General features: G+C 32.7%; 3 protein-coding genes across 3 annotated transcripts; 1 reads left to right on the plus strand and 2 right to left on the minus strand.

Moving 5' to 3' along the window:
* Nucleotides 1-403: 403 nt before the first annotated feature.
* On the minus strand, nt 404-3,405 carry LOC108206422 (uncharacterized). Its single transcript, XM_017376724.2, has 3 exons — nt 2,952-3,405; nt 730-1,084; nt 404-611 (listed from the first exon to the last, which is right to left on the minus strand). Exons 1-3 carry the CDS (start codon nt 3,354-3,356, stop codon nt 427-429), a joined length of 945 nt encoding a protein of 314 aa, XP_017232213.1. The 5' UTR covers nt 3,357-3,405; the 3' UTR covers nt 404-426.
* A 1,776-nt stretch (nt 3,406-5,181) lies between these two features.
* LOC108205997 (uncharacterized) lies at nt 5,182-9,345 on the plus strand. The gene is made up of 7 exons (XM_017376149.2): nt 5,182-5,601; nt 5,711-5,857; nt 6,127-6,225; nt 6,875-7,066; nt 7,195-7,314; nt 8,166-8,237; nt 8,896-9,345. The coding sequence occupies exons 1-7, from the start codon at nt 5,302-5,304 to the stop codon at nt 9,118-9,120; spliced, it is 1,155 nt and encodes a 384-aa protein (XP_017231638.1). The 5' UTR covers nt 5,182-5,301; the 3' UTR covers nt 9,121-9,345.
* Nucleotides 9,346-10,481: 1,136 nt separating this feature from the next.
* LOC108206413 (uncharacterized) lies at nt 10,482-13,331 on the minus strand. Its single transcript, XM_017376713.2, has 6 exons — nt 12,958-13,331; nt 12,443-12,661; nt 11,931-12,010; nt 11,175-11,250; nt 10,962-11,063; nt 10,482-10,861 (listed from the first exon to the last, which is right to left on the minus strand). The coding sequence occupies exons 1-6, from the start codon at nt 13,084-13,086 to the stop codon at nt 10,721-10,723; spliced, it is 747 nt and encodes a 248-aa protein (XP_017232202.1). The 5' UTR covers nt 13,087-13,331; the 3' UTR covers nt 10,482-10,720.
* Between the last annotated feature and the right edge of the window lie 10,378 nt (nt 13,332-23,709).

Here is a 23,709-nt window from a genome sequence, read left to right on the forward strand (position 1 = left end):
GAATTCTCTGATCATTGCTCTTAGTACTTGTTAGGTTAGTATGATTTAGAGCTTACTAGGTTTGGCATTGATACCCCACATAAGGTTGTGTATATCTGTATGAAGTTGTTTATCTATACTTTCATTGGTGACCTGCACTCCCTGGGAACATCATATGGGAACTGGCAAGTAAACAAACAAGCTCTTGGTGTATATGAATAGTATATCATATTAATGTAAATCAAACAAGCTCTTGGTTGGAGTTTATACAACCACGACATAGGATAATGGGAAGGCGATTGTAGAGTTGCAGTCTTTAGATTCCTGAAGGTTGGATTAACAAACCCCCACCCCCTGTTGAGCTTTAGTTTCTTGATCAGTAATGTTATATGAAGAGTAATAACTTAAAGGATGAGTCTGCAACTGTCTTTAAAAGATGACCATTTTTTACTCTGAACTTTCAATAGGAAATGGGCTTATAATCCGCAATTTCATACAGAAATCCAGACCAACTGTAGCAAAAAGAAATATCAAAAGATTCTCAGACACAGATATTCCACCGTCATAAGCATGTGACAGAAAACTCTCAGCATTAAACTCCAGAAGAGGTCCGCCTTCAAGAGCAGCTAGGCCTGCATAGCAATTAAGTTCTCCATTAGCCTTGGACAAACTATTAGGTCCTCAAACAGTTGAAAAAAGATTAACTATGCTTCAGGCTGATGTTTTAAATGAAAGACAACTACAATGTACCTTTAACAATGCCAAATGCAGCAGCCGCCCCTGTCTTCAGATGGAGATCTTCCAAATCCCTTCTTATTACGTATCTATAGGTTATACCATATAATGCACAACTGGCAAAGGTGATTCCTAAAGGGATTATCAGCTCAGAAATGTTGGTCACTTGAGCCAAGGAGAAAGGCAGCCCCGCTAACGTCCCAATTACAGCTGCAACAATAGCAGCTTTTATAGACTCCAATCGCTCCTTATTTTTTCTGATTGCTTTAATTTCATCCTCCGTGAGGGCATCTGTGCCAACAGCTAAAGAACGCTCTGCCTCTTTCACTAATTGACTTGCTTCTAATATTTCTCTCTGACATTCTTCAATCTTCAAAACAGGTAAAATTCATAATGAGCAACTTGGAACGTCTGGTATATGCAGGAAAGCTATTTGTAATTTTGTATCAATTGGAAACATATACTTCTAATGTACAAGATCACTGGCGACGAGATTCATAAAAACAAGTACTATCATTTTCTGCAGAGCAGTAACTACGACTTGATTGAAGAGTGTTCCTTCGTGGCTTCGTCTATGCTTAGTATTAATTTCTGACAAATTCATGGGTCTAGGCCTCATTACTAAAGAAACCATAGAGGTCGAGTTATCATACAGTATTACATTTAGGGGTCCAAGCCTCATTACTAAAGCAACCATTAAGGTAGATTTACCATACAACCTAATTTTCTTCCGTCCCTACATGTCTGAACATAATTGGGACAAAGAATGTTTATCCTCAATAAATGAATGATCTCATCACATGAATAGTTTTCTTCAGTTCCAAGGCTAGTTACTTATAGAGGTTCGACTCTAGCAAGTAACTATGTTCACTGAAATATTCAAACAATCCATAACATACTCATGGATACCAAACTCCAAGCAGTTTCTTGATCATCCTATATACAAAACAATAACAAGTAGCCGTCACAGAGCTGTTCCTATAATAACTAGTGCACAAATCTACCATTGCTTTAGCATCATAAAACACCTATCATCCCGAGCATAATAGTTTAAGTAAAAAAAAAGACAGCAGTTTGAAGCAGAAGGGGGGCAGCCCCTGCTTGATTCTATAGTTAGTACTAAATGCTATAATATTGAGCAAATTAAATGCATCATTCCCTGCTTGGTTTGATGGTAGTACCAACATGTTGTACATTTCGACACAAACAGAATTGATCACTCCACTTGATATTGTGGTTAGTACTAAATGCTGTATAGATTGACAAAAAGATTGAAGCTTTAACTATATGTATAGCATCCTACTCCATAACATAGTTCCAATTGTTCTTAACTTCCGGTGAATCAAGCTATAGATCCGCAATTATTATGCCACAAATATTTATTTTCATTGTAACATACTTCAGTTCATAGTAAAATTCCCCCCCCCCCCCCCCCCCCCCCAAAAAAAAAAAAAAAAAAAAAAAAAAATTGGTTCCTGTACAGAGACCCTTCTACACTTCTACTAAAGAGTGAATCCTTATAATAAGGGATTGGATCCCTGGCCACTGAAGGTCAGGGAGCTCTTATCAGCTTCTCAACCGTTTGATCAACATTAGTATTCTGCTCCCCCCTTCCAGCAACTTTTGTGGGAAGGATTTTTGGCTTCTAGTAAGAAAAGTTAATGATGGAAGGAGGTTTAGATTCCAGGAATATTTTTGTGCTGGTAGGGAAGCAGAATTTTTAATATCAACGGTCCAACCGCTGAGAAATAGCTAGCCATATAACAGCTCCCTGGCCTCAGCTCCCTAATAATATATACACTACTCCATAATATACAACCAAAAAAACAGATATAAATTATTCATTTATCCAGGGCTGGCCCTGAGAAATCAAATGCCCCAGGAGAATTTAAATTTTGGTGCCGCCCACCAATATTTCAAAATCAAATGCACATATAATTTTTTTCGGGAATCTTACTCTCCTAACAATTTTACAAGCAAGTTTATTCATTTAATTTTCATAATAGACATCCGGGAGTAGATTCTTATCAAATGTCCCCTAAACTTTATCTTATTTTTAATTATTTTTCTCCTTCATAATGAAAAAAAAACCGCGCGCCCCCAAAATATTCAGTTTCTCCGGTGCCCCCTTCATTGGTACAATAGGCTTGATAATCAGGTAATAATACTCTATCTTGTTATGCTGGGACCAAAAAAATAGTATTAATTTATCAAGACTCTACTGTATATAGTACTACCTCAGAAGCTCTAGCTTCAAGCTGTTTAACATACTCTTGAACTCTCTTGGCCTCAGCTTCTTGTTTCTCAATCTCAGCAAGCTCCATTCTTGCAATCTCAACTCTCTCAGCAGCTTTCTCCAGCCCATCAAGCAACCCCTTGTTCTCTTCTTTCTTCAACAAGCTCTCTACTTGTTCACCCACCATTCCATACACTACCTCTTTCAGCCCACCTTCTTGTTTTTTGTTACTAATATTATTATCATTATTGATATTGCTGCTGCTAAAGCACTTGAATTTGAGAGATGGGGATGAAGGTAAGCCAAGAAGTGTGTGAATGGGTTGGAATGGTGAGTGTGTTGGGTGGTGGTGAATGGTTTTCATGGGTGGTGATTGGTTTAAGCTTGGAGTGATGATGGAGGTCATTTCAGATGGATATGTGTGTGGGTTTTTTTTTATCTTATTTTTAGGGGAGAATGTGGAGACTTATATTAAGAATAATAACTGTATTTGACCTGCCTAAATATTCAATAGTATTTTCAGTTAACTCCGTATCACTCTGTCAAAATATATGTATAAATATTTGGGAAATCTACAAAACTACCTACCTTTTCTTTAATTATTTACAAAAATACTACCTTCCAGAATTCTTTTTAAAAATACCTTTTCATAAATTTTTTTTTTCAAAAATACTGTTTGCAACTTTTGCAACCTCATCTGCAACTCCAGGCGGCGCCAGCCGTGTTGCAACCTCTTTTGCAACTTCATATGCAACCAAATTCCTGATTTCAAGTTCCAGTTTTCGAATGTCGTTTTCGACCTCATTTTCGGAATCGATATATATATATAATATATATATATATATATATATATATATATATATATATATATATATCGATTCCGAAAATGAGGTCGAAAACGACATTCGAAAACTGGAACTTGAAATCAGGAATTGTAATTGCATATATGGTTGCATATGGTTGTATTCAGTTGCATATGGTTGCATTCAGTTGATTCTATTGTAATCTAACGGCCCCGCCAGGGGCACACCATACATCTGTTGTTACTTACAGTTTTCAGTTGCATTTAGTTGCAACTGAGGTTGCAAATGAAGTTGCAAAAGTTGCAACTGCAGTTGCAACTTTTGCAACTGCAGTTGCAACCTCAGTTGCAACTTTTGCAACCGCAGTTGCAACTTTTGCAACTTCATTTGCAACCTCAGTTGCAACTTTTGCAACCTCATTTGCAACTTTTGCAACTTACAGTTTTCAGTTGAACTAGTTGCAATTGCAGTTGCAACTGTTGCAACTTTCCATTTTTATTTGCAATTTTTGCAACCTCATTTGCAACTTTTGCAACCTCATTTCCATTTTTATTTGCAACTTTTGCAACCTCATTTGCAACTTTTACGGCTGCGCCGCCCAAGGTTGCAAATGAGGTTGCAAATCGTATTTTTGAAAAAAAAATTTTATGAAAAGGTATTTTTAAAAACAATGAAAAAGATGGTAGTATTTTTAAAAAAATAATTTTACAGATGGGTATTTTTAAAAAGATCCCTAAATATTTTGATATAATTATCTTTAGAACATCTCAACATATGTGGAAAAAATAAAATTATATAAGTTGTTTTGATAGGAATATAGGAAAAGTTATGACAATAATTAATTTAACAAAATATATAAAAATGATATTTTTTGTATCTCAATCTGTAATTTTTTTATAAAAAAAATCTTATTTGTATATAGTCATACACAACGCCGGTCATGTTCGAGAGAACACATAGATACCTTAGTATTAGCTAGGATTCAGCGGGAGGACTTCACATACAAAAAATGTTAACATCTATATATTGTATTTTAAAATTATTTTTGAACATACACAACGATGAAAAAACATGAAAAAAACGTATATTTAGATTTAGATCCTAAAAATCTATTTAAAATTTAAGGTTCTGAGAACCTTTGTGGTTCTCTGGTTCTATTTTGGACCGGTTCTCTCTTAAACGACACCCTACACAATCATTCTCATTTTAAATAATTGTAGATTTCGGTTTCAATTCTTATTCTTGTTTATCTCCGAAATTACTAATGAATAGATATTCATTTTTAATACATATACGACGGTATAAGTTTAGTTATTTAGGAAAAGAAAATAAATTCCATCAATTTAGAAAATAACACTAAATCATGAAAATTCTGGCCTTCAAAATTTAGTGCAGAATAATTTTCAATCATTCGATTTACTGCAAGACAAGAAACTGAAAATCGATTGACATACTTCGACAAGTTCATTCATCACTAGACCCTAGTCCTAACTCCTGAAAGACCCAAAGGTCCTGTCTATATATAAACACAAACACGCATTCACAGTAATGCTTTTTGCAAGATTGCCGCAACTGAACACACACTTTCAAACACCCTTGACAAAACTCAACAAAAGCTTCAACTTTTACAGACCCATCTTCACATTCTCTCCAATGGCCTCTCCCTCGCCTTCACAATCCCCAATTAGGGTTTCATCTTTCTCCACTAATTCCCCAAATACCCTTTCTTTAAAACGCATTGGAACTCACAATGGGAGCTTCCACTGTGATGAAGCACTTGGGTGCTTCATGATTCGACTTACGAATCGGTTCTTTGGGGCTGAAGTTGTTAGAAGTAGAGATCCTAAGGTGTGCACTCCACCTGTTTGATGAATGTCCGAGTGGGTCTTTTGTGTTTTTGGTTTGTTGGTGTGTGCTTTTGAGGAGTTGGTTTTTTTTTTTTTTTTGGTTTTTGTAGGTGTTGGAAACGCTTGATGCTGTGCTTGATGTTGGTGGGGTTTATGATCCTAGTAGGGATAGGTATGATCATCATCAGAAAGGTTTTGGAGAGGTTTTTGGACATGGGTTTACTACTAAGCTTAGTAGTGCTGGGCTTGTTTATAAGGTAAGTTGCTGTTTAATGATTGGCCCTTTATGTTTTCTTGCCTGCTTGTTTCAAAAGTTTGAAATTTTTTTTGCTGTACACAGTACATAGAGTGGAGTATTTCTTGGTTCTGTATAGTATGTGTGGTGTCTGTACTGGTTCTGTATAGTATGTGTGGTGTCTGGACTGTACTCCTTTTTGGGTAAATATGGCTTGGTTTTGTACAAGAATTTCGTAAAGGTTTATGCCATTTATTGTCAATTAAACTGATATTGAATTCACCTTTGTAGCATTTCGGGTTGGAAATAATTGCAAAAGAGGTTCAGCTTGATGAAAGTCATCCTGACGTGATGCGCTTATATCTAGCAATTTACAAAAGCTTCATGGAGGTACCAAAAATTTTAGTTATTGATATATCATTTAGCATGTTGCATATTTTTAGGTCGGTAACACACTAGCACTGGACATGGATGGTGCTTAAGTTTCATGTTAGGCACTGTAAAGTGGTTTTATGGGACATAATAAAAAGGAAAAAAGAGTGTGTAGATTGTTCCCTGTTGGCTGATAAGTGCCTATTCATTATGAGGGCATTGTGTACTTGGGAGTTGGGACTGAAAATGTTTACTCATTTAATAGTATCTGTTTACTTTATAAGTTACCACAATGATTACCATATTAATAACATATTTTTGTTTTGCATGATTTTCTTATATATTATCCTTACATCTTCTTTGATAATTCAGTTTTTGTATTGGCACAAGGCCTGAAAAGGTAATATCATGTTTTAGCAATCTCCATAGATGGCATAACTTCTCTATCCCTTCGCCCCTTCCCTCTCCCTCCCTCCCTCCCTCCCAAGTCCCCCCCCCCCCCCCCCCCCCCCCCCTCCCTCCCTCGCTCACCCTCCTTCCCTTGCTCTCTCTACCCACTTTTCACTATGACTTCTTTGAATTTTGGTTTCTGTGAATTGGAGTTGGTAAGACTGAAGATTCAATATCACTTGCATAACTATATGACACGTAAGTTTCCCCATAACAGGCAATTGATGCAATTGATAATGGAATCAATCAGTATGACACTGACCAGCCCCCAAAATATGTAAACAATACACATTTGTCCTCGAGGGTTGGAAAGTTCAATTTGGACTGGATTGACCCAGATCAATCTTCTGAGAAGGAAAATGAGGCCTTCCATCGTGCAATGGCTCTAGCTGGTAGCGAATTTCTCGATGTAAGATTTCTCTTAGGAGACTGAACATCTAAATTATGGTTTTGCAATTTAAGATTTAAAGGTATTAGGAGGATGCATTTCTTGGAATAACATTATATGTATTTTTTTTCTTTCCCTCTTGCTCTCAGAGTGTTCGATTTCATGCCAAATCTTGGTTACCAGCACGCTCAATTGTGATGGAATGTCTTGCTGCAAGGCAAACAGTTGATCCAAGCGGAGAAATTATGGTCTTGGACAGATTCTGCCCTGTAAGTAGTCACTATAAAATCTTGGATCATGCAACCATGCCAACCTAATTGTCATGATCCGTTTAAGTCAGTCTCAGAGGTGTCTTAATCGCCGGTCTGTTAGTAATCTTTAGCTCAATTGGTTCTTGCATTGCCGTTTCTAATGTATTGAAGTTTATATATATATATATAGAGAGAGAGAATCTTTGTGATCTATCCCTTTTGCAAATTATAATTAGGATTAACAAACAAATTATAATATTAATCTTAAAATTCGGCTCAATTGATTACAAATGTTTCTCATATGGTAACTTTTAGCGAAAGCTTAATTCTTATGCCGCGGTTTCTGCAATAAATATAAAAATTTAACTTTTTAGATGGACAATCAATAAAGTATAATATACTTCTTCCCTGGAACTAGTTAATTAAAATGTCAATGTTATTACAAAAAAATTGATCGTATAACAAATCAAGGATTTTGAAAGGCTTTTATATCTGATATCAAATTGTTTGCAAGTGATTAGGCTGATCTGGGTACTTGCTTCGTATCTGTTTGGAAGGAATTATTGTTATTTTTTCTCTTCAAATTCAATGTTTTCTGGAGTTGCTTGTTAATATCTTCTGCAAGTTCAGTTCTCTGGATCTGCCTACTTAAAGTTCTTATGAGTTATGTCTGTGCAGGCATTACTAGAGTATTTTCTAAATACTTCTGCATATTTCTGTGCACTTATGTTTTTGTTAGATTAGATTTGGTCAAATTTTTGCAAGGATTAGATTTGGTCATTAAATAGACATGTGTGATCATCAATAGAAATCAATACTGACTGACAGTGAGTTTATGTTAGTGACTTTTTGAATTTTGTATTCAACAGTGGAAGCTTCACTTGTTTGAGCTTGAACAAGAGATGAAGATAGACCCATCCATTAAATATGTCCTCTATCAGGTCTGAAAGTTGAACTTCTATATTTTGTGCACCTATGAATTTATTCATTTCTGTGAGCTACTTAAATTGTTTTCCTCGTGAATATTTTGCTTGGGGGTGGTTTTGAGGGTCATATTCTGCTGCATATGTCATAGGTTGTTAGATTTATTATATACTAAGAGTTCCTCATAATATCTATCATTATGACAATTAATAAAAATTTATTTTCTGAAGAAAACAACTGAATTAATTTTTAGTGCAGAGCATTAAGAGATTCAGGCACTAGGACAGTCTGGAAGGAGAAAAGTAATAGAATATTTAAAAGTAAAGAGTACCTTGCTTATAGTCTTTTTAAACAAAAATAGAAGAGTCACGGCTGGTAGTGATTGTAGTGAAATTTTGTTTCTATCATCAATGTTATATCAGTTTGTCTGAGCACTTTTCTAGAAGGTATTAAAGACTTGTTAGTCTCTAGAAGGTATTACAGACTTGTTAATTTTCTGCATGCTGTATAGACGTGTTATAACAGAACAGTACTTATTTCTTTATAGTCTCACACCTTTTCCTCGTATGTATTTTGCATCTTTCACGTAGTATTCCTCCTCGTTGTGTATATTATACCTGAAAACAAAATGTTTCTCTATAAAATCACATACCTTTATCTTTATCCAATATATAGGATGAAAGAGCCAATCAATGGCGAGTACAAGCAGTTGCTTTAGCTCCAGACAGATTTGAGAGCAGAAAGGCCCTTCCAGCTCAATGGCGAGGTTTGAGAGATCATGAGCTGTCAAATGAGGCAGGAATTCCTGGCTGTGTTTTCATCCATATGAGTGGCTTTATTGGTGGAAATCAGAGTTTCGAGGGAGCACTGGCTATGGCTAGAGCAGCATTAAAACTTTAAATTACTAAAGCATCAATTTCTTTGGCTAGTCATTATCGAGATACACTGGAAGCAGCACTAGGATATTGTTTAACTAGACCACAATCACAATTGATTTCAACCAAAAACCTTGAGGAAAGTTATTTATAACAAATTGAGTTTCTATTTGATTATGCCGTGGTTCGAATTTTGTAATTTAAGAATGTTGCTTGATATTGAAAATTTATTGCTTTGTGTTTGTCTTCATTTTAGGACAACATATGAAGATTGAAATTTTCAAAATCTTTAACAATGTCAAAATCATTTGAATGTAGTGTTCTGTGTGTTTTTTATATACTGAAATATAAAATAACCTTCAGATCTTACTAGCATTCTGTTTGATGAGGTGGTTGTAACCTATAAAATATATATTTATGTGAAAGAATAACCTTAACAGAAATATATTGTACATTATATTTTTTTTCTTGAAACATGGTTTAAATATTATTCATGAATACCTTTTGAACTTCCAATTATTCATACTTAAATTTTAACTTATTTCCATATGATTTATTTGGTAGTATGATTTATTTGGGTGCAGCCTTTTAGTTTAGAGAGCTTGAACTCGTATTTATTTACAAATTTTAATTTATAGCCGGAAAACATGCATCTTTAGTTTTACTTTTGTTGATCATCTTTACTTTTATATTTGTTGAACATCAGCTTCAAGAGTTTGCCCTCAGTATTATATATTTACAAGTTTTAACCGGATAATATGCACTTTTACTTTTATTTTGTTGATCGTCAGCTTCCGCTCCATTCTCTCCGATCTCACTATTATGTATTTACAAGTTTTAACCGGATAACATGCGCCTTTACTTTTACTTTTTTATCGTCAGCTTCCGCTCTATTCTTTCCGACCAGCGCACAGAAAGGCGACATAATCCCACAAGCAAGGCATTTCATATTTGTGCCACAGGGTACAATATGAAGAACTGTATAGCTTTATATTGTTCAAGCAGGTTAAGTTCTTAAAACTCTAAGTTCGCCGAGATAAATCAATACTAGTGTAACTTAGGTAGCATTAGGTAACGTATATATCATTTCAAATTTTGGATTTCAAATGATATGATTTGAATTGTCATTTCAAATTCTCATTTCTATATGGATTTTATATGTATCCAAATTCAACTGTTTTTTATATATTTAAACATGTCATTTAACTAAATCCAGAATTTTAAATGAAATTCAAGTTTCCAAAAAGGCTATTACACAAAATCATTTAATTTAAACAGTATAAGCCAAATGCAGAGCTGGTCTAAAATGCAGAATAAGCAAATATAACATTATGATAATTGGGAGCACCAAGAATAACCATGAGATGCAAATTTAGCTCATAAATCTATCTTAAAATAAGCCCCTTTAGTTAGACTATCAATGGAGCTAAACTATTTTTCTCCTAATACACAGATAAATATGTATATCAGCTTTCTCGAACCTAGTGTATTTTCCTCTGTAACCCCAAACATTTTGAACAAGCAAATTTATGATAAACTATTGCACATAGACAAAATGCTGATTCTTCCATTGCTTGAACTTCTGTAAGAATAATGTCCAACATATTCATAATCAAAGAAACCTTCTAGTGGACCTCTTCATCATCAAGTTCACTCTGACTCGATTTTTCAAAATCTTCAGAAGACTTTGCATTAACTCTCCATCCGTCTACCTTCCGAGATTGTTCCTGGGCAGAAGGTAGGTTTTGGGAATCTTTTCTTCTCTCCTGATCACACAGTTGGAGATGTAAGTACCGATTTTACCTAACTTAAAAGTCCTATAGCGCACAATTTGCTAATATTGTCATGTGTATGAGGTCACAGTACCTCACTAGAGATTGTGTCATCTTTCATTCCTAGTAAATCCTTGGCACCCTCACTAAATAATCGGAAACTCTGAAGATCACCATTTGCTATGCTTGCTTCCAGCTTTTGATGGGAGGAAAAATATACAGAATTGCTTCAAGGATACCAAGAAAAAAATAGCCTATAGAGAACACTGCTTTATAAGTTTATCAGAAAAACACGAGGAATTCCTACCTGAACGTGAATTATGCAGGAAATAATGCTGGCAATAGGCAACCAGCTATCTTCAGGTAATAGTGACATGTTTGACCTATAACCCAAAATAGATATTTACCTTCATAAAATAATAATTATATTAATTGAATGCTATAGCCAAATTAACACATAAGCAACAAATGCTGTCAACAATTGGCTGATATATTCCCAGCCCACTAAAACCAACATGATGCCAATGAGCCAATCTAACATTGTTAATAGCAGAGATGATTTATGTCAAACTTATTTTCTTAGGAAAACTATTAATAGTTTTCACTAACAATGTTACAATCCTAATCAACGACTAATAGTCCTTTCACTTTCAATACTTAAAATCTAGTAAGGAACTCTGATTAGTCTTAATAAAAATCATTCTTACACTACTTAATTTACATGCATCATTATACATATTTTCCCAATAAAACAACTTTATGCTCCATCCAAGTATATTTAGCTCCATTTCGTGCAGATAGAATCTCAAAACTGAAGGATGGATTAGATGGTTACAATAACTAATCTATAGGTCTGCCACTATCTAAAAGAACTATGTTTCTCCCAGTTTTATTTTGTGTAATTACAATAGATATTCATACGTTCATCACTGGGCTGATATCTAGACTCTTCTAGTATTTTGAACTACGAAGGGATAGGATCAAAATAAAAGCCTCACGTTTGACATATATTGAGCTAAGCCTCACATTATAAAAAAGTTGTGCAGCAGAATAAGTAGCATACCTGAAGTAAGGTGCTAAGTAAACTAGGGCATAGACAGCATAACGCCTCTTAGCAGTATCAGTCCATGCAAAAACCCAACTCTACATAAACACAGCCATGAAAACATACCTCAATTAGTTGTAAATACAATCATCACTACTCCAAAAAGTAGTCAACTAGTAATTGCTATAGTAGATAGGTAATATTAAATAAATAAAAAAATATCAAACACATAGTATACAAGATAAAATAGAATTTGAAAATGGGGGAGTAACATGCATTTATTGATTTAAACACACAAGGACGGTCATATGATACAACAAAGCATATTAGCCTGTAAAATCAATGAACCATCTACATACTACCAGCCATAGTAGGACAAATGATCACCGTCACAATTCTACAGATTACATGTGTCAAACTATAACTCTTACGAATCACCGTCATAGTACTAAAACCCATACTTTCTAGGCCAAATGAGTTTGCATCACACACACTGTCACACACACATTAGAGAAAGAAAAGCAACTGACCAGCCAATTGAAGTAAGGGATAAAACTAATGATCCCCATGACAGCAAACCTTGTATCATCAGCGTCAATTACAGCTCCATCAGAATCTTGATCATCATCTTCTTTAGTTGGTGATGTCTGAAAAACTAAAGAACTGAGGATGCAAGCACCAATGGCAACTGCAAAAGGGGCATCTTGAGATAACACTGCCTTGCAACGCCACCCTTTTCTCCTCATTACCTATAACCCAATCATACAACACCAAAACAAACACACACAATGACACAAATATCATAAAGTCAGGATCTTTTCTTATAAGTCATAATCAGTCAATTAAAAAGAATTCATACAACACCAAAACACACACACATCATAAAGTCAGGATCTTCTCCTACTTTTAAGTCATAATCAGTCAATCATACTTAACAATACAATAATATAAAGACCATACAGTAAAAATACAAACTCACAGATCAATAAAGTTGGGATCTTTTTTACTTTAAGCACTAAAAATGCAAAAACAAAAAATAATGAACCTGTAGATTCAATTTTGGGGGCTTGGAGAATAAAAGCTGGTGATGAGTTCTTGGAGTCCATTGAAGAGAAGGCTTGAAGAAACAACAAGAAGATGGTTGAAATCCATTGATGACCAAATTCATAGACATTATTTGTATGTATATGTGTATCTATATTTCTTATGTTGGTTGTTGGTCTATATACACCAACACAGCCTAGTTTACTATGTACAGTACTGTGTACGATGATAAACAGAGCCGTGTTGGGATTCGTGCAATAAATTTGATTGTGGCCCTTTCTCTTTGTTCTTTAAAAATGTTAACTTCCAAACTTAGATCAAACAACCAAAGAGTTGTTTGTGCAAGAAAAGTTGGCAAGAAGTGAAATACACTTTGGCCCCTCAAGATTGACATATTTTATTTAAGGAAAATGGTAGGTATTTAATATTGTTTTCAAATTTTTTTGAATATTTGATTGATTTTAATTTTTTCTGAATATTTGATTGATTTCAATTACGTTAATGAGATTTCTGGTATGCACAAAATCATTCAATTAACATTAGTTATTTGTTTGTTCAATTATTTTTAAAAAAAAATTGAGATAAGTAGCATTGTTCTTTATTTAATAAATTTGTTTATTTTCTAATAACAAATTTACAGTCTTAAATTCTATGCACAAAATCAATCATCAATCATCAATATACTTATATAAAGGAGAAGCGAGGGGCGTGTAGGTGGCTCTCACATCGCTCCGTTCTATTTTTCTATTTTTCTGGAATATTTGGATGAAAAATATTAAAAATTAGAACTACCTTTTTTAATTTCGGGTATATTAGAAGCAAGTTTCAGAATCTGATTTTGTTTCAAATTATTTATGGAATATAGTAGCTTGAAAGTTTTAATCTGATTTTGTTTCAAATTATTTAGATTATTTATTTATGGGAAAGACAAATTATTTATGGAATGTAATAGCTTAAAAGTTTTAATTTCATTTTGTTTCAGATTATTTAGTTATGGGAAAGAGTAGCATACAATTCTCTCTGCACCTATAAACACCCCTATAGATTGTAGGGTTTTGCATCATCAACCTCCTCTCTCTCAATACCACAAACCAATCGCTCTTTGGTGATAGTTCTCTTACTCGATTTTTAAAGAAGCGAGGGGCGTGTAGGTGGCGCCTCTCACATCGCTCCGTTCTATTTTACTGGAATTTTTGGATGAAAAATATCAAAAATTAGTTTTAACTTTTTTAGTTTGGGGTATATTAGAAGCAAGTTTCAAAATCTGATTTTGTTTCAAATTATTTATGGAATATAGCAGTTTGAAAGTTTTAATCTGATTTTGTTTCAGATTATTTAATTATGGGAAAGAGTAGCAAACAAGTCTCTTTGCACCCATAAATATCTCTATAGATTGTAGGGTTTTGGATCATCAAAACACAACATCCTCTCTCTCAATACCACAACCGTACCTCTCTCTGGTGATAGTTCTCTTGCTCAATTTCTAACTCGGACGTGCTGTTTTTCTGCAATGATAAGTGAATGCTGTTTATATAGTATTAAAAAATTAAAGGTTGTTGCAAGCAAAGATAGTTATAGACCGCTATAATGGAGTCGACAAATCCAAACACGGGAAAAAAAATATATAGTCTTGACATGATATTGATGGTTGATATCAATAAATTAACTATTAGTGATGTATGTTTGTTTTTTTTTTTTTGAAGCAAGTGATGTATGTTTGTTGGTTATTCTTTTATAATATTTGTTTTGTTCATCGGACATGTTTGTTGTTGTTAATTTTTATATGATTAATTTGTATACTGGAAAAAATTATACATGTATTTCATTTTTTCACCATGAATTATACTCCAATTTTGCAATATTATATATTATTATTGGTATTATATCAAAAATTTTATAATATAAATTTATTTTATCCTACAAATATTAATTTTGAAACATTAATATATTTTTTATAAACAGCCACAAAATTATTTTATTCTACAAATAATAACATTAAATCATCAATATAATCAATATATATATATAAAGGAGGATGCGAGCGTCTCTAGGATTGTTGGATTCACTCTTCTAAATTTTCTTGAATTTCGGAGATAAAATATAATTATAATTTAAAAAATCAAGTCCAAGAATTCTAAAAGTAATACAATTCTTTTCTTATTTAATTCTAAAGATGATACAGTTCTTTTCTTATTTGGTATTTCTTATTAAATTCTAAAGATGATACAATAGTATTTTTATTGAATTCTAAAGATGATACAATTTTTTGCTTATTTAGTAATCCTAAAAGAAATAGGATTATATTTATTCAAACTAATAATAATAGATAAAATACAATTTATATTTAAGATATGTAAAGTAATATATACAATTCTTATTTTCGATAAGATATATTGAAGATATGTTTAACGGGAACACGACTGAAAATAACTTTTATGGAATTATAATATTATTTCGTATCAAAATTTATAAAAAAAGATTATTTATTAGTATTGTGTTTAAGGGGAGGGCGGCCCAAATTAATTTTTACTTAAATAATAATATTTTTTTATTAGTATTATGTTTGACGGGAAAGTAGCTAAAACAATTTTTTTGTCTAAATTTAAAAAAAATTCATAACGCCGCCGCGAAGCGCGGCTTTTTTCGCTATATATATATATAAAGGAGGATGCGGGCGTCTCTAGAATTGTTCGATTCAGTCTTCTGATTTTTCTTAAATTTCGGATGTAAAATATAATTATAATTCAAAAAAATCAAGTTTAAGAATTCTAAAGATAACAGTCTTCTAATTAAATATAATTATAATTCAAAAAAACCAAGTTTAAGAATTCTAATGATAACAGTCTTCTAATTTCAAAAAATCAAGTTTAAGAATTCTAAAGATAACACAATTCTTTTCTTATTGGATTCTAAAAGTAATATTCTAGAATCTAAAAAAAGATTCTAAAAGTAATACAATTCTTTTTCTTTATTTAGAAATCATAAAGGTAATAAAATTTTAATTTTTAATTACATATTAATATGGAAATTATTAAAATTTAGAATCCTGCTGCAAAATCTTAATTATTCCATGATTTTATTTTAAGAATGAGTTCTCTAAATTTTTTTAAAATAATTTAGAATTACCTGAATATCTTTTCATATTTAGTTAGAAAAAGATAATTTAGAATTACCAGAATATCTCTTCATATTTAGTTAGAAAAAGATTTTACATTCGGCCTATCTGATTTATATAAATTTAAAACTCCCGTATCTCATTCTTGAACTACATGATTGTGGAGAGAAGCAAAACATGGAATTTGGTGGCATATCATCTTCTTACCTTCATCTAGAACTCCCATTAATAGTTTGTGAGAACAGGCTACACAGTAGTTTTCAAGATTCCACTCCGAGGATGCAGGGCAGTTAGGTGGGACCTCTAGAAATCTTTCATTAGAGAAAATTGATAAATTAGTTTGAAAATACTAATCATAAAAGAGATATAATTTTAAGTAGTTAAGAAATAGGAATTTTAACAAAAATATAATAGCTAAACAATTAATAAATAAAATCTATGAAATTGAATATATTTATCCAATTATAATTATAATTTTATCATGATGTAATTGATTCTTGAGAGGATACGCGGGAGAGGTTATGTGGAGTCTTTAGAAACTTTCCGTTTAAATTTTCTAATATTTTAAGAGAAAATAGGTAAAGTAGCTAAAAAATAGTAATCGTAAAAGAGATATAATTCTAAGTAGTTAAGAAATAGGAATTTTAACAAAAATATAATAGCTAAAATCTATGAAATTCTAAGTAGTTATGAAATAGGACTCTTAAAAGAAAAGAGAGATAATTCTAAACAATTAAGAAACATGAATCTTAAAGAAAAATATAATATCTAAAATCTATGAAATTAGATATATTTTTCCAATTATAATTATGATTTTATCATAATTAATGATTCTTGATTAGTATTGTATTTGAGGGGAGGGCGGCCCAAACTAATTATTATCTAAATAATGATAAATATTCTATTAGTATTATGTTTGATGGGAAAGTGACTAAAATAATTTTTTATCTATTTTATTATATATTTTTTGGTTAAAACGGGACCACGGTTCAAAATAATTTTTATCCAATTATAATCTTTAATTTTATCATAATTAGAATAATTTTTATTAGTAGTATTGTGTTTGACACTAAGGCGACTCAAACTAATATCTAAATTATAATATTTTGTTATTAGTATTGTGTTTGATAAGAGAACGGATCAAACTAATTTTGATCTAAATTATAATATTAAATTTTATCATAAAAATAATAATTATGGATTAATATTGTCTTTGACGTGAGGGCGGTTCAAACTAATTTTATTATTAGTATTGTGTTTAAGAGGATGACCACTTAAACAAATTTTTATACTAATTATAATATTTTTTTTATAAGTGATATGTTTGATAGGAAGATGACTCAAAATAATTTTTTACCAATTATAATAATAGTTCGTATTAAAATATATACAAAATTTATAACGCCGCCGCGAAGCGCGGCTTTTTTCACTATATACTTATATAAAGGAGAAGCGAGGGGCGTGTAGGTGGCGCCTCTCATATCGCTTCGTTCTATTTTTCTAATTTTCTGAAATTTTTGGATGAAAAATCGTGTAGGTGGCGCCTCTCATATCGCTTCGTTCTATTTTTCTAATTTTCTGAAATTTTTGGATGAAAAATATCAAAAATTAGAACTACCTTTTTTAGTTTCAGGTATATTAGAAGCAAATTTCAGAATCTGATTTTGTTTCAGATTATTTATGGAATATATTAGCTTGAAAGTTTTAATCTGATTTTGTTATTAGAACTACCTTTTTTAGTTTCGGGTATATTAGAAGCAAGTTTCAGAATATGATTTTGTTTCAGATTATTTATGGAATATAGTAGCTTGAAAGTTTTAATCTGATTTTGTTTCAGATTATTTAATTATGGAAAAGACAAATTATTTATGGAATATAGTAGCTTGAAAATTTTAATCTGATTTTGTTCAGATTATTTAATTATGGGAAAGAGTAGCAAACAAGTCTCTCTGCATCTATAAATACCCGTATACATCGTAGGGTTTTGGATCATCTAAACGCAACCTCCTCTCTCAATACCACAAACCTACCTGATATTTCTCTTACTCGATTTTTAAAGTAGAAGCGAGGGGCGTGCAGGTTACGCTTCTCACTCCGTTCTATTTTTCTGAAATTTTTGGATGAAAAATATCAAAACTTAGAAATACCTTTCTCTTGCTCGATTTCTAACTCGGAGGTGTCGTTCTTCTGCAACGATAAGTGAAGGTTGTTTATACAGTAAAGGTTATTGCAAGCAAATGTCGTTATAAACCGTTATATTGGAGTCGACAAATCCAAACATGGGAAAAGAATATAGTCTTGACATGATATTGATGGTTGATGTCAATAAATTAACTATTAGTGATGTATGTTTGTTGGTTATTCTTTTATAATATTTGTTTTGTTCATCGGACATGTTTGTTGTTGTTAATTTTTTATATTATTTACTTTGTATATATGAAAAAATTATTCATGCATTATCTGTTTGCTCCGTTCAAGCAACTTTTAAGAAGGTAGTTATATTTAAGTTAGATGTTTTTGTGCACAATCAATCCAAAAAAATTGGAGGAAGGTGACAATATAAGAACATGATTACTTTAAAAAAACAAATAAAATTAAGATTCGTCATGTTTTAAATTGTTAATTACGTGTATAAATTTATTTTCATTTTTTCACCATAAATTATAGTCTAATTTTGCAATTTTATATATTAGTATTGGCACTACATCAAGATTTTTATGATATAAATTTATTTTATCCTACAAATATTAACTTTGAAACATTAATATACTTTTTATAGATAGTCATAAAATTATTTTATTCTACAAATATTAATATTGAATCATTAATATAATTTTTATCGACCGCCGCAGCGCGCGGCTTCTCAACTAGTTTTTATATGCCGCCGCAACGCGCGGCTTCTCAACTAATTGATTATGATTTATAATATTTGATCATTAACTCTGTTTGAGAGATAACATATTAAAATAGACATAAAAATTTAGATATATCGATATGTTTTAACAATTAATCTGGTTATATAAGAATGATTTTTAGAATTTTACTGGGCCAAAGATGCTATCAGTGACCAGTTATTATACTTTCCTTTGTCGAAGCATGAATATACCGTGTTCGTCTCCCGAATGAAGGGTATTATTCATCATTAATCACATCATGTCCTATAAAATTAATGAAACAAGTGAGATATGCTATAGTTGATCTTATATTTGAAATGATGTAGGCATGACTTCTTCTGCCAGACCAGGATTCATAACTGTAGTTCTCATCAGTCTCATTTCTCGCGGTAAAGTTTATCCATGATCCTTCCACTTACATTGCTATTGTTATTGTTTACAGGCTTCTCAGTATCGTGATCTTTCCATCAACATTTCAATCTTTCACACCCCTGGTGAGGATGTATTCCTTGGTATACTTCAGTTCATGTCTATTGTTTTCATGATTCTCACTTCTCAGTGTCAAGTTAGTTTATCCATGATCTTTTCACGTGCATTGCTATTGCTATTGTTTGCAGGCTTCAATGGCACGTAGTTTAGACGTGATCTTTCCATCTACATTTCAATCTTTCACACCGCTGATAAGGACGCATTTCTTGGTGTACTTCAGTTCATGTCTACTTTTTACATGTCTACTATTTTCATGATTCTCATTTCTGTCGAGTTTACCTGTGATCTTTCCTCGATATACTTCAGTTTATGTCTATATGTGATTATGTGCACACTAGTTTATGTCTGCATGTGTACAGTCTTGCACCAGAGAGTGCCCCATATGCCACAATTTTTACAAGTAATGTCGAAAATAATATAGTTAGGATAAAGTGCCCAAAATATCATTTATTAACACCGGATAATGTAATGTTATGATTTTTACCAAAAAAAATGCTAAATTATATTACACTTGGATCTAAAAATCACTGTAACACATAAAACGATTTGACGTTTTAAGAGTAAAACACTACATAAAATAGCATTCAAGGTCTCAAAACGCTAAATCATCCCGTATTAAGGGAAAAAAGATAAACACTACACGATCTAGCGTTTTGAATTGTAAAATGGTGAGTCGTGACCATCTTTTCCGACAGTGGTATTTGAAAATCTTTTTTTGAGAAATGTCTCAGTGACGGCCAAAACCCGAAGGGAGGGGGAGGGGGAGGGGGCGGGGGTGGTGGGCGGCTTGGCGGTGTGTAGGGTGGTGCAATATTTCCATCATTGGTTTTTATTAGGGGTGATCGCGGTGAGGGCGGTGCGGTTTTTCGCTAAAACCGCGAACCAAACCGCGCATGCGGTTTGGTTGAAAACTCAAACCGCAACCGCACCACGTTAGCATAAAAACCGCGTAAACCGCACCACAAAAATGCGGTGTGGTGCGGTGCGGTTTGTGCGGTTTGTATGCTTAATAATAAATATTTTTAGTTGAAGTTCAAAATAAAATTTAAATATACAATAATTAAAATCTTTCCTTGTAATGAATTTATATGATATTTATCATTTTAAAACTACAAAAACTACTGAAAAAACACAAACAAAAGTGTAAATATGATAATAAATATGAGTACTAACTACAAAAAGACACATTATAATAATATAATCATTTCATAAAAATTTGGTGTTATAGTAATGCGAGATTTATAGAATAATATTTAACTATTATTTGAAGAGATTTAACAAATATATATAACATAATAAATAATATATATGTATATAATATAATTTTATTTGATTATCACTAATATATATATATATATAGAGTTGAGATCTATGGGATACTCTTTAAATTGAAGGATTGGAGTCCCTAAGCACTACCGTTGGATTGTAATCATATCCTGCGGCTGAGATTCATTAAACCAAAATACAGTTGAGCTTTTTTTTAAATATGTTTAAACTGCAAATCCGTGCACGTATAGTGAGAAGTCTCGTGCGCATACATCGTTGAATAACATATCCCGCATCCTCCGTTCAAGCAATCTCCATTGTCGTTACAAAGATGCCGGAATTTTGCTTTGCACAACCAGCGGTGCAGAACTTTTGAATCTCAATTGACATTTTGAAACTGCAATCGAATGCGACGATGAGCTCGATATGGCGAATAATTTGTTACTATGTGCTTCAATTGAACTGTATGTTGTATAGTTGAGCAGTGGGTTGACGGAATTTGAGTTTTCCTATGGTTGTGATCGATGGGTTCTTTAGTTTTCGTTATGGCTCTTTGAAATTTTTTTTGTGCTTCATAAACAATGAAACTCTTTGTTTGTTTTGCACATGACATTGCTATGATTCAACTGTTTTTGGGTCTTTAAAAATGTCTTATGCTAATTGGGGAATTCTTATCCTGCAATTGTTATTTTTTGTTTCATAAGGGCGGGATTATTTTTTTGTGCTTCGTAAACAATGAAACTTTGTGTTTGTTCTACACTTGATATTGCAAGGATGTTTACTGATTTTGGTCTTTGAAAATGAGACTTGCTAATTGGTCAATGTTTGTCCTGCATATATTCTTTTTGTTACGAAGCTGCAGAATGAAGTATTTTTTGGGGCTTCGTAAACAATTGAAATCTGTGTTTGATCTGCACTTGACTTTGCAAGATATACACTAATTTTGTGTCTTTTAGAATTACCATTTCTAATTAGTGTATGCGTATTGTATTAGGACGATGCAGAACTTTTTGTTGAAATTTGGGTATGCGGTGTTTGCTTTGTAGCGTGTTGTAATCGTAGTATGTGATTATGTCCTGCATTTCTTTTTACTTGGTTTGTAATTGAATGTGAAGATTCAGTGATAATGATCTTGATTTTGGTATGTGGTACATTGCTTAAGAAAAAAGTTAGAAGAAAAGTGATTGTCGATTATCCAGGTGAGGGGTCAACACCAAAGCCTAGATTGGACATACGTAGGGAAATGATGGACGCAGATAGTATGCTGATGAGCGATTCTCTCGAAGAGGATGATGAATTTGAGACTCCTCGAGAGCATTTCAACAGCTCCGGTAAAAAAAACTGCACAGCAACCTGAGAGAAATTCTAGAGGCTCTGGGTCTAGTGGCAAACATTTGGGAATAGAGGTCATTTATATTGCAGTACGCATTGTCATTTACTTTCTCTTAATATGTACACAACCAAGCTATTATGTTGAACGGTGGAGGACGTTGTTCTGGATGGTCTTTCGATGTGTTGTCAAAATATAACTTGCAGGTCACAAGTGGTAGATGGAGGATTGCGGCGCTTAATAAACATGACAAACCAAGTGTAGGTTCAGGGGCGTATAATATAACAGAGGTAATATGATTATTGAAAAGATTAGGTTGTTTTGTGTGTTCTGCATAATTGCGGTATAAAGTTGATCATTCAAGACCAACCCCATCAACTTATTAAACGAGATGACTTTTAAGGGAACTTTCTTCGGCAACTACAAGCCTCGCAATGACATTCTGGGTGTAGTGGAGAAATATATGAACAAGGTACAATATGCATTATTTGACTGCTGCAGTCCTGCAGATTATATATGATGCTTGTTGGTTGTCAATGTTCTTTCTCATTCAAAATTCACTTGATCCATAAGTTGTGAATCTGATTTCTACTATACTAAAAAGAATGCCATATTTTCATAATACAGGAGATGGTGGTGGAGAAATTCAGCACACATAAAGTGAACTTGTCGGATATCAACAAAGCATTCGACTACATGATAAGGGGGAAAGCGCAGCGTCATCGACATAGGTGCTTAGGCAAAGCCAATATTTTGGAAGCCTAAGTTTTCTGCAATCAGTGAAACATATACGAATAAGAATTTATCAAATACGTGTTGTAGATAAATAAAATATTTGTCTAGGAGTTGTCACTTCATATTGAGTATTGGCTTTTTAACATTGATTATGTTGCGGAGTTTTGTTGTTTTGTTTACCCCATTTTTGAATGCATCTTCTTGCTTTTCATCTCACTGGCATGTTTAGTTTCTAGTTTGGTTTTATCGATACAAGTATGAAAAATTGAGAAGAAAAATATAAATCGATTCAAAAAATCGAAGTGCTGAGCAATAACATGACCCTGCAGTATACCAGCAACTGTAACGATTTCATTTTATTTCAGAAAAAAATGAAGTAGAAGATGCTAATATCGGTTTTAGATCTTATGCAACAACTTTGAGATAAACACAAAAGCCATGCTGCATTGTTTAAGATACGTCGTCTGTGCAGAACAAAAAACAAACACATCAGTAACCTTGAACAAGTCCCGCATACAATTATTTGATGTAGCAATATCTTGTGAAACTTTTTCAATGTAACCGAAACACTAAAAAGATCTGTCCGTCAATGTTTGTCACGAATGAAGAAGATAAAATATTAAAGAAATCGGCGGCTCAAAATCTGTCCAGAAGATTGAGTGCAGAACAAATCAAGCACATGCATGGATCGTGGCAGTTAATCAGTAACTGAAATCCTATAATCATGTAGTTGTGTAACTGCATATTAATTATGATTCTATACGTATAAATGAATTACATGATTTTATTGAATATTAAAATTAAAAAACTGTCAAACAAATGCTAGCCCTTAGATTAAAATAGAATGGATGGTAGATCTTGTGTACTCCAATACTCCAACTAATTAGTGTACTCCAAATAACTTTTGTCTATATATATATATAT

The sequence above is a fragment of the Daucus carota genome, chromosome 2 (genome assembly GCF_001625215.2).
Source record: "Daucus carota subsp. sativus chromosome 2, DH1 v3.0, whole genome shotgun sequence".
Classification (NCBI taxonomy): domain Eukaryota; kingdom Viridiplantae; phylum Streptophyta; class Magnoliopsida; order Apiales; family Apiaceae; genus Daucus; species Daucus carota.